This window comes from Nicotiana tabacum, chromosome 3, assembly GCF_000715075.1.
Source record: "Nicotiana tabacum cultivar K326 chromosome 3, ASM71507v2, whole genome shotgun sequence".
Taxonomy (NCBI): domain Eukaryota; kingdom Viridiplantae; phylum Streptophyta; class Magnoliopsida; order Solanales; family Solanaceae; genus Nicotiana; species Nicotiana tabacum.
Genome location: NC_134082.1, coordinates 21,555,537 through 21,567,180, shown reverse-complemented (window position 1 = coordinate 21,567,180; position 11,644 = coordinate 21,555,537). Strand labels below are relative to the sequence as shown.

Below are 11,644 nucleotides of genomic sequence, written 5' to 3'. Positions count from 1 at the left end.
CTAGGGGTCTCAATGCACTACACACTAACCTGTATTTTTATGGATTTGGGATGCCAAAGTGGAGTCCAAAGATAAATCATTTGGCGTATGCAGATGACATGATTATTTCTCATCCTCAGATGAAACATCTCTGATGCTGATTATGCAAGTGCTGAAGGCATATGAAAATGCATCTGGGCAGCTTATTAACAAGACCAAATCAGCTGTGTACCTACATCATTTAACAGACATGGAAGTGGTCAGCAAGGTGGAAAGGATCACAGGCATTCATAGGAATGATTTCCCTATCATATATTTAGGTTGTCCGATATTTTATGCAAGGAGAAAGCTGGAATTCTATCAGCCCCTAATTACTAAGGTAATGGACAAACTGCAATCATGGCAGGGCAAGTTATTATCAGTAGGGGGAAGGGCAGTTCTCATATCCCATGTATTGCAAAGCATGCCTATGCATCTACTATCAGTTGTAAAGCCTCCAAAGTATGTGATAAATAGGTTGCACAAATTGTTTGCTCAGTTTTTTGGAGCAGCACTGTAGGAGGAACTAGTAGGCATTGGGCTTCATGGAATACCTTATGCATTCAAATTGAGGAAGGATGAATAGGTTTCAGGTCACTGCATGATGTAGCAAAGGCATTATTCAGCAAGTTGTGGTGGAATTTCAGAACAAAACCGAGCCTATGGAGCTCTTTCGTATGTCAGAAATACTGTAAAAAATTAAATCCTGTAATTGTTCCGTGGAAAAGGGGGTTTCACATCTGGAGAAAAATGTTGGAATGCAGAGATCTGATTGAACATCAAATCCTTTGGCAAACAAAAGTGGGATCCTCACTATTTTGGTATGAAAACTGGACAGGTCTTGGGGCACTATATTTTTTAGTTCCTCAGGACTTTGGCATTGATGAAAATGTACATAATGTAAATGATGTTACCTTAGATGGTGAGTGGGATGTGGACAGGCTATATGAAATACTTCCTGAAGACTTAGCAGTACACATTATGGAGAAAATCAAACCACCTTCACCGACGCAGGTTCTTGATAGGCCTTGTTGGATGCTGGAAACAAGAGGATATTTCAGTGTTAAGTCAGCATGAGAGTATATGAGAAGAAGAGACGAACCAATAATAGCTTATAGAATGATTTGGGTAAAGGGACTGCCTTTTAAAATAGCATTTTTCATGTGGAAAGTGTGGAAAGCAAAGCTACCTTTAGATGATTTCTTGAAAAGGATAGGCTACTGCATGCCATCAAAATGTTGGTGTTATGTACAGCCTGATGAGGAATCTCTTCAACACTTGTTTTTTAAATCAGAAACTGCAAAGACAACTTGGAAGTATTTTCTATCGAGGGCAGGAATAGATGTGGAGGGACTTACAATGCACCAAGCAATCACAAAATGTTGGACTGCAAATGTGTGCTTAAGGCTAAAACCAATAATGCAAGCACTCCCCTCATGCGTAGTCTGGGAACTTTGGAAACGAAGAAATAGTATGAAGTATGGTGATGCAGTGACAACAAGCAGGGTGATTTATCAAGTTTCATCAAATCTACAATCATTGGTGAAAGTGAGAAAGCCTGGGATGGTCATGGTACCTCACAAATGGCAAGATCTATTAGCTGTGATGGAAAATTTCACTCCTAAACTTAAGGTTACAAAAGTCATGTGGGAATTTCCAAGTGCAGGATGGCTAAAGGTTAATACGGATGGTGCATCGAGGGGAAATCCAGGAAGGAGCTCAATAGGTTTTTGTATAAGAAATGAAAATGGTGACATAGTCAAGTCAGTAGGGAAAGAGATTGAGGAGACAACAAACACAATAGCTGAAGCGAAGGCCATGGTAGAAGCACTAAGGTTCTGCAGATTTAAACAATACTCTCATGTATGGCTTCAACCTGACTCAATGATATTAAAAAAGATAATGGATGGGATCTGGAAAGCACCATGGATCATATATGAGCAGGTAGAGGAAATGATGCAACTAATGAATGGGGGCAATTACACAGTTACTCATATTCATAGGGAGGGCAACAAGCTGGCAGATCACTTGGCTAATTATGCTTTAGATCATGGAGAAATAGAATGCCAACAATTCTGGCATCTAGATGCACATGGAAGGAGGTTGGTTAATGAAGATAACCTTCAATGTCCAAATCTAAGGGTGAAGGTGAACATGAGATAGGAAGCAAAGAGAAAAGGAGAGCAGGAGGCATGTCAACTTAACCGACCAATATATTCAAATCGTAAGGGAGGAGGATATAATGGTTGGTATTTCTAACTATCTTTTCTCTACTGCAGGTGACACTACGATGCTTAAGGCACTCCATGATGCAACTTTTGAGATAATTGATGCTATGGAACAAAAATAGATAAATAAGCGAGCACAACAACAGAGACTAATGGCATTGGCAACCCAACCAGCATGAGGTGAAAACGTGCTTTCAGTTCATTGGATATACAACCAGCATGGGGCAGAAGTGTTTAATATCACACGCATGGTTCAGTTACAAGCAGAATATTGGAATATAAAAATGATTCCTACTCATTTCGAGCACAACATAAAGCAAATGACATCGGAAACACAACTAGCATGTGCAGCAAATATTTTTTCAAGAAAAGCAGGCAACAAAGGCCAATGTGTTTTATTTAGCATGCTTCAATCCACTTTCGGATTAAATAATATTTTAATATGCACACAAGGTTTAATGTGGAAGGCCTGGCAGACAACACATGCTGGTGAACAAAGGAATCAAATGGAAAAGTGGAATGCACATGGAAATTTATCTAGGATAAAAAACATGCAATACTCTAGGAAGAAGGTACTATGGGATATATTTCTTTATGATGCAGCTGTAGGTGGAGCTGACGTGCGTTCCAGCACAAAGCTGTCTCCTTTAATCTGCTCAATGGACGAAGAAATAGGAACGCAGCAAGGGGAAAGAAGGTGCAGCTGCCATGCACGGTAACTGTTGTCAAACTTCACGAGATCAACATGTGGGAGAGATTCAAATATTATGCTGAATTTGTGCGAGAGACGTACACTTTTTGGAGTGGAATTTACAGCAAGAACAACAAGCATATGGCTACAGAAGATCGACATTAACAGCATTACTGCACGCGCGAAGGTAATTAAACACAGCAACTGAAAATGCCAAGGGACAAAGAGCACGCAATTCTGAATATTTTAATATGCACACATGGTTTAACGTGAAAGGCATGGCAGACAACACATGTTGTTGAGCAAAAGGATCACATGGAAAAGGCTGTAGGTGGGGCTCACGTGCTTCCACAAAAATGTCTTCACTCTTCGGCTTCAGCGCTGTCATGCAACAAGAACGAAGCAGATGTCTGCTGCTTCACGAACAGACATCGAGCACAAAGCAGATGGCGTGCAAGCTTAATGATGTGCACTGGTATGCCAATAGCATGTGGGACTTCACGAACGGATGCTGGAAACGTATTATAACATGGAGGAACGCAAATGACATACAAAAGTACATCGGAGGATACAAAATGATAGTTGCAAATGGATTGCACACAAATGCTATTTGCTAAAGGTAACGCGAGGAGAGCATGCGAGTCTAAAAGGGATGATGGAGGGAACTCGATATGGAAACAAAGTTCAGCATGCTTTTGTGAAACAAAAGAAAAATCAAGTGTCGAAAAAGATAAGGAACGTTGCATTCTGCCTTTCAAATGCACATTCGGGGATGCAAAATTATATTACAAAGTTTAATAGCATTAATGTGATATCAATGTTGAGTGCATCACTCAATTTTGATAATAGGATATTTGTTAAGTTCAAACTATATTTCAATCAGTTCGTAGGATATCATGACGTTGTATTTTGTATTTTTAATGATTTTAAATAAAACTAACCCTAGGCAATTGCCTAGCGGACTAGAAAAAAAAAATGTTGCGGGTTGTTCAAATGGTTTAAAAGGCACAAGGGTAGTGACTTTCGCCTAGGTGGTCAATTGACAGATACTTGAGTCTAAGTCATGATTGACATATTTGGGGAGCATGATATAACCGTTGTAAGATTTTACCAACTCTATACCTCTCGGTGGTTCAAGTGATTTTGCCCGAATTGACTTTCTCAAGACCAATTAGGTATGCAAATTTGCACAAGCAATCAAGGTTCAAGTCGAGTATTACTCTCTCGAGGTTTAACTCTTTAATTGGGGCTATCAATCTTTTGAGTACGCCCTAATTCCTTGTTGGACCAATTTCAGAGACTCAAGCTCTCTTTCTCAAGAGGAGATCAAGTCAACTAAACACCAACTAGTGTTTGCAACCACTAATTCAACAATTAAACATGAAATTAGCCCAAATGTCAAATACCCATAGTCAATCTAGCCCTAAAATACAAGACCCATCAATTACCCACACTAGCGTTGAGCCACAAACCTAGCTTATGGGTTTAGCTACTCATAATTAAAGAAGAAAAGCAAGAAATATATGAATAAAAACTCATACTAATTAATTACTAAGATAAACAAGAAGATTCAATGTTGAAATGTAGATAAAAGAACTCTTTCTATTACTTTGGTCATTCTGGAACCCAAACTCATACATCCTCAACTCTCCCTAAGCAAACCTCACCTTTAGAATAGAGACACTCAGAATGAGGTTAATGGAAAATCACTCATCTCTCTCAAGGAAAAGTCATGAGTCCGGCTCTAAGTACCATATGCTTGCCCCTTATGTGAGTCACCACTAATGTAAGTTTCATTTAACTCAAGATCATATAGGGCTTTTGTGGAGCCATAGTGAAGGCTTTTGGTTTAGGGTAGGTAATGTTTGGTCTAAGTAGGTTCCATCTTCCCTTAAGCACTTCTTTTGTTTCATTTGGCACACATTTCCTTGACTCTTTGAGTCATTTCACTTCTTTCTAAGGGGTTAGAGAGACACACTGTCACTCTTTCTTATACATTTTAATCCTTTTCTCCTTTTTCAACTTTCCACACCTTTCATTCTTTGCTTTTCTTGAATCCCTTTTTATTCTTTTTCACATTGAACATTCTTTTTGTCTTTTTGCTTTTCTTTCCTTTTCATTGCCTTTCCTTTTATTTATTTTTATGCCTTTTTACCACTTTGTTGCAATCCTCGTCTTTCCCCAAAACTTATACTTTTGCCATGTGGTAAAGAAAAGATCGGGTGCCAAAAGAGGGTCTCTTTTAGAACGGGTATAGGCTTGTATCATGGTTCTTGAAGGAAAAAGGTCTAAGGCTTAAAAGGGTTGACTAGAGATCTTATTATTGGTAGGTTATGAAAGTGTTCAAGCTATCATTTGGACCAAGGAGAGCCTATAATCATGTCTCAAGTCAAAATTCACTTAGGATTTCGCCTCAACAAACATTCAGTGAAAGTTTTAGACCAATGGCTCGGGACTTGGACTTGCAATGCAATTTCTCACCACACAAGCTATGGGATTGCTAAAGACACATATTCGGGGGTCCAAAAAGACCTTAAATAAGATTTGAGCATACAATGGTCCCGAAAAAACCACTTGATGATTATCGGTCAACACAAGAGTCTCAAAGTCACGACTTTCACCATCCTAAACACAACAATTTGTTTTTGACCATAAGATCAAATGCAAATGTGCTAGGCCTAAGTGAAGCTTTGCTTGAGGCACCCTTAACCACTAACTACTAGAAACAAAAAGAAAAACGGACTCAAACCCTTAAGAAGGTTGTCATGCCATCCATCAGTGGGAAGAGCCACCCGGTTCACACAAACTCTACCTTTGAAAAGAACCATAACATTAAGAAAACCAAAGGCTTATTGCAAACTTTCAAAATACGAAGCTACGAACATCAATAAGAATCTAAGAACGAAAAATTGCAGAAAGTAAAATGAATATATACAAGAGGGGATTTGTCGAATATACAATAGATGGATGAATATGTACAATGTAACATAACTTTATATACAGACCCAAAGTAAAATAAAAGTATGATAAATGTAACGAAATATTAAATTTATATACATCCCAAAGATGAAAAATAAAGAAAACATAAAAACTGTCAAATATATACAGTAATCCAAATCCATAAAAGTAGGGCCTACACCCTTAAATGAAAGCTGACATGGTCCCCAATGCCAACTAAACTAAATAAGCACCAAAACGAAAAGGGAAAAGGATAGAGACTCCCTATGGCCCATCTTCTTGCATGGGCTACTAAGTGGTCCCTGGGTCCTCACTGTGCTCGGGAACTTCAGACTGGTTTCCTATAGCCTACTGCTCTGCTGCTAGGACTTGGGCTTGGACCTGGACAGGCTCCTGAAGTGCATCATGTGGCTGATTGGAGGAGGCCTCCGGTGGGTCTGCCAACTGGATGACTGCATCGTCTGCTATGGGAATCATCCTATTCTTCTTGGGAGGCCTCTAGGACTGCTCGGGCTGGGTATGAGCTGATGGTATTGTGTCCTGTAGCAATAAGTCCAAAGGTAGATGATCTGCCTTCATCCTGTCAACATTCACCCTCAACGCCTTTACGGACTCCTTGGAAGCCCGCATCTTCCTCAACTTCTTGTGATCCTTAGCAAGCTCCTTGAGATCCTTGCTGTGTGAATCAACTGCATCTGTGAGCACCTTCTGACTGTCGGGGATTTTCTTTTGGTTGGCTAGAATCTCCTTGAGGGCATCCTCTATGGACTGTGGGACCTGTAGAGGCGGAGGAGCCGACTGAGCCTCTACTGTGGTAGTGAGGATAGACAACTTGGATGATGCTATCTGCATCCAGTTGTTGATACTAAGAAGATCCTAGCCCAGTCGGTGGGCAGTCACTGGTCAAGCTCGGGAAGAGGGTATCTCTGGATCTTCTGAGGTGGATGGACTAGGAGGAATGTCTGTGGAGGTGGAGGCCGGCTGAGCAGGAGCCACTACCACAACTGGCTCTTCAAACTGGCTAGTTGGAGCAGTAGCTATTCCCTTAAAGTTCTTGCTCTTTGGGTTGTCATCCCCCTGCATGCTATACCACGAGAATGGGGCCTTCGCCTTGACCTTTATATCTAACGGCCTCTTTTCAACTTTGAGGTCCCGAAAGTACATAGTCAAAAAGATGGGAAAAGGGTAGTTTATGTCATTCTCACTGCCTACAAGTGTGATTACCCTAGATATTACATTTCCCACATTTATCGGTTACCCCGCCATGATTAAATCCACCAAAACTGCCCGGTGTATAGGGAGGGAGTTGTCATGAGTAGTGGTGTCCAGTCTGCTGCACACAAGTGTTTCCCACCCCCTTGCCTCGAAGTTCAAACTTCTTCTCAGAATCTTGATGCCTGCATTCAACCAATCGGGGGTAGTACCTGGGTTTTTGTTTTACTTCTACTTTTATCAAACTATAATGGTAAATTAAACTAGAGTAAGCTAAGAGTAAAATGTTGCGGGCTGTTCAAATAGTTTAAAAGGCACTAGGGTAGTGACTTTCGCCTAGGTGTTCAATTGACAGATACTCTAGTCTAAGGAATGATTGGCATATTTGGGGAGTATGATATAACCGTTGCACGATTTTACCCACTCTACACCTCTCGGTGGTTCAAGTGATTTTTCCTGAATTGACTTTCTCAAGACCAATTGGGTATGCAAATTTGCACAAGCAATCAAGGTTCAAGTCGAGTATTACTCTCTCGAGGTTTAACCCTTTAATTGGTGCTATCAATCTCTTGAGTACGCCCCAATTCCTTGTTGGACCAATTTCAGAGACTCAAGCTCTCTTTCTCAAGAAGAGCTCAAGTCAAATAAACACAAACTAGGGATGGTATGATAACTAGGGATTTTGCTACATTTTATACTCCTTATTGCTTAAGTTTTGATGGTCTTGCACAACACATACTCGAGATGCATATCTGTGTGTAAATTGATTCATTGACTTATAACCTACTCAGATGCATCGTTGAATATTTAAAACAAAACGTCTCGACTTATATCAATTAATCTATTATAATTGATTCATCGACTTATAAACTAGTGATGAATGAATGTAATTCATTAACTCTGTTATAATACAAATAATGAATACAATATCATATACTATAACATGCTATATATGTAGTTAAAGCAGCATGAAGTGTGTGTGTTATATATATACACACACTAACATATACAATAACAAGTATATATATATATATATATATATATATATATATATATATATATATATATATATATATATATATATATATATATATATATATATATATATATATATATATATATATATATATATATATATATATATATATATATATATATATATATATATATATATATATATATATATATATATATATATATATATATATATATATATATATATATATATATATATATATATATATATATATATATATATATATAGACACATGAAGCGCTAGTAACACAGGGTCGGGTTATTTTAGGGATTTATACACTTGTAAATTGATTCATCGACTTATAACCTACTCAGATGCATCATTGAATATTAAAACAAAACGAACCAAACTTTATATCTATCTATCTATCTATCTATCTATCTATCTATCTATCTATCTATCTATCTATCTATCTATCTATCTATCTATCTATCTATCTATCTATCTATCTATCTATCTATCTATCTATCTCTCTCTCTCTCTCTCTCTCTCTATATATATATATATAACACGCTCAGATGTACAATTTTAACTACATATATAGCATGCAGAGTATATTTTAGTATATTCATCTCTTGTATTACAAAAGTGTTAACGAATACATTTATATTATTCAGATAGTAAATATAAAAGTGATTTTTAATTTTGACCAATGTTGACTTGAAAAAAGACCAACTTTGGTCGCTAATTAGCTAGAAATTAAAATTAGCGACCAAAGTTGGTCGCTAAATTTAAATCAGAATTATTTATATTTTATATAATTGGTAAACGTTAGAACTGGGTCCCAGATTAGCGACCAAAGTTGGTATCTATCTGCTTCCCCTTTCGTAAGCGACCAACTTTGGTCGCTAATTTTAAATTATATTTATTTATATTTTATAATTTTTTTAAATAATAATATAATTATTAAAATTTTATAACTGGGTCCCACTTTGCGACCAAAGTTGGTCGCTATCTGCTTCCCCTTTCGTAAGAGACCAACTTTGGTCGCTAATTTTAAATTATAATTATTTATATTTTATATTTTTTTTAAATAATAATATAATTATTAAAATTTTATAAATGGATCCCACTTTAGCGATCAAAGTTGGTCGGTAATTTCAATATTTCTTTGACCAAGCTAGTCTGACCAGTCCGATCAACATTTTGACCACATTATCGACCAAACAGCGACCAAGGTATATTTAGAATAATTATTTAATATTTTTCTCCTATTTAGCAACCAACTTTGGTCGCTTTTCTTGACAGACAAATTGTTGGTCGCTTTTTTCCGGATTTCTAGTAGTTTTTTGGACTGATGGATCTTGTAAAATTATTGCAAGTTGACGAATTATAGTGGTTAGTAATTGTGTTATTAGCAGTTGATATTAAAATATCAAGTTGTGATTTTAGAATAGTGTATTATGTAATTCATTATAAAAATAATAATTTTGTACCAAACTTATCTATGTTCAGGACTATGGTTTGTGATAATGATAATGAATGGGATCGATGAAGGTTCTACATATATAAGATTATCAAGTTTGTTGTTTGGTATTGTTGGGTATTTTTTATAATTTTTAAAATTTATGGATATAAGTCACTTTTCATGTTTTTTTATTAAAAAAGCAAATGAAATAATATATTTTGAAAAACTATGTCCAAACAGATTTTCATTTTCAAATCAAACTTCACCCAAAACAAATTTTTTAAAATAAATTTTAAAATCTATGGCCAAACACTTTGTAAGTAAATTTCTTAAAAAACCTCTCTATCTCTAGTTACGAGAGTCGCCGGAGAGATCTGAGTTACGAGTTTAGCTACCTACCGGAAAACCTCTTCCACCGCCCAGGAAACCGCTTTTCCGTTTTTTGGTGAATAGAGTCGCCGGAGAATTCACACGCACTCACTATACATGTTTCGTTCGCTTTGATTAATGCTTCTCGTTTTTTGCGTGTAAGGTTGCCTTACAACACTAAGCAGAAACTTTAAAGATATATCTAATTTTTGCTCGGCATAGCATTAGCAGAAACTTTAAAATATTTTCTAAATTAGATCTGAGTTAACGAGTTCGTGGGAATAGCCTTTAACAAGTGCCCCAGTTCACTGCACCAAAGCAGGTCAGTGTCTTTTATTTTCTTTTCGATTCCGTAAGCCTAAGACGAATTTGTGTTTTGGTGTTAATTGGTTATTGTGCCGTTAGTTCCTCTTGTTATTGTGCCATTGCTCCGATTGGTTGGACGGCTCCTTTCATTTTTGTTTTGCTTCAGTTGTAAGTACATCCTTTTCATTTTTTTTCAGATCTGCTGTGTTTAACATTTCCCCCCGAATATTTTGGCTCGTTGTATCGATTTTTATCATTAATTCAATTAATTGAGTTCTCCATTATTTTGACTGTTAGATCTAAGGGTCTCAAATGGTTATTAGATCTAAGGTGTAGGAGAAATAGGGTGAGTTGGGAAATCTATTTATTGCTTGTTGGATATCTGATTTTTAGGTTTGAATTTATTTTCATATGTTTTCTTTCTACCCTTTTTTTCTCTACTCCACAGTCTAGTCGTACATTGTTGTTTCTCTTTTTGTTTTGTCCTTTTATTTTTAACATTCCGTTTAGGTTTATTGGTTTTGTCCTTTTGGGTCCCAAATCTGACCCCACCCCTTATATTCTCGTCTTCTTCTTCTCCTTTCTTGGTACATTTTATATTGTTGGGGCTATACCAGTGGTAGCGGTGATAGCTCCTTCTGGCGGTAGGAAGTGGTGCGTGAGCATACAACTATATCGAGTACAGCAAATCCACCACAGGTTTTGTTATCGGGAGTTGGCACCTCCTGTTTTACAGTTTCCCTTTTGGTGTTAGATAAATTACTGTTACTTTACTTCGCAATAGTTAAACCTTTCATCTAGGATACTAAGTACCACTTGTTTCCTTCTAGTTTGATTTGTTGTCCGTTGTGCACTAGCGAGTCTTCTCTAGATTGTTGTAGGTGTAGTGGCTGCAGTTTGGGATGATAGAATAAGGGCATGTCCTCGGGTGGGGCAGAGTGTGGGGCTGGGGTCAGGGGGTGGGTCGGGTAGCAGGGGAGGTAGAGGGGGCAAGGGAGCCTATAGGTTGAGAATCGGGTCATGGAACATAGGTTCACTAACGAGTAAATCCATAGAGTTGGCGAAAATCCTGCAGAAGAGGAAGATTAATATAGCGTGTGTCCAGGAGACTAGGTGGGTCGGATCGAGGGCGAAAAACATGGATGGGTATAAGTTGTGGTACTCTGGTGTCCTAAGGGGTAAGAATGGAGTGGGTATCCTGGTAGATAGCCATCTTAGAGAGTCTGTGGTATAGGTTAGGCGGGTGAATGATAGACTAATGACTATTAAGTTGGTGGTGGGTGAGGGTACTTTAAATGTCGTTAGCGCGTACGCACCGCAAGCAGGCTTGGATGAGGATATTAAGAGGCACTTTTGGGAGGGGTTGGATGAGATTGTTCATAGTATACCGCCTTCTGAGAGGTTATTCATAGGAGGA

The 11,644-nt window shown here is 37.7% G+C and overlaps 1 protein-coding gene across 1 annotated transcript; it reads left to right on the top strand.

Annotated features, from left to right (window-relative positions):
• The first annotated feature begins 1,137 nt into the window (after positions 1-1,137).
• Positions 1,138-2,368, top strand: LOC142175826 (uncharacterized). The gene is made up of 3 exons (XM_075242830.1): positions 1,138-1,962; positions 2,160-2,208; positions 2,298-2,368. The coding sequence occupies exons 1-3, from the start codon at positions 1,138-1,140 to the stop codon at positions 2,366-2,368; spliced, it is 945 nt and encodes a 314-aa protein (XP_075098931.1).
• The last annotated feature ends 9,276 nt before the right edge of the window (positions 2,369-11,644 follow it).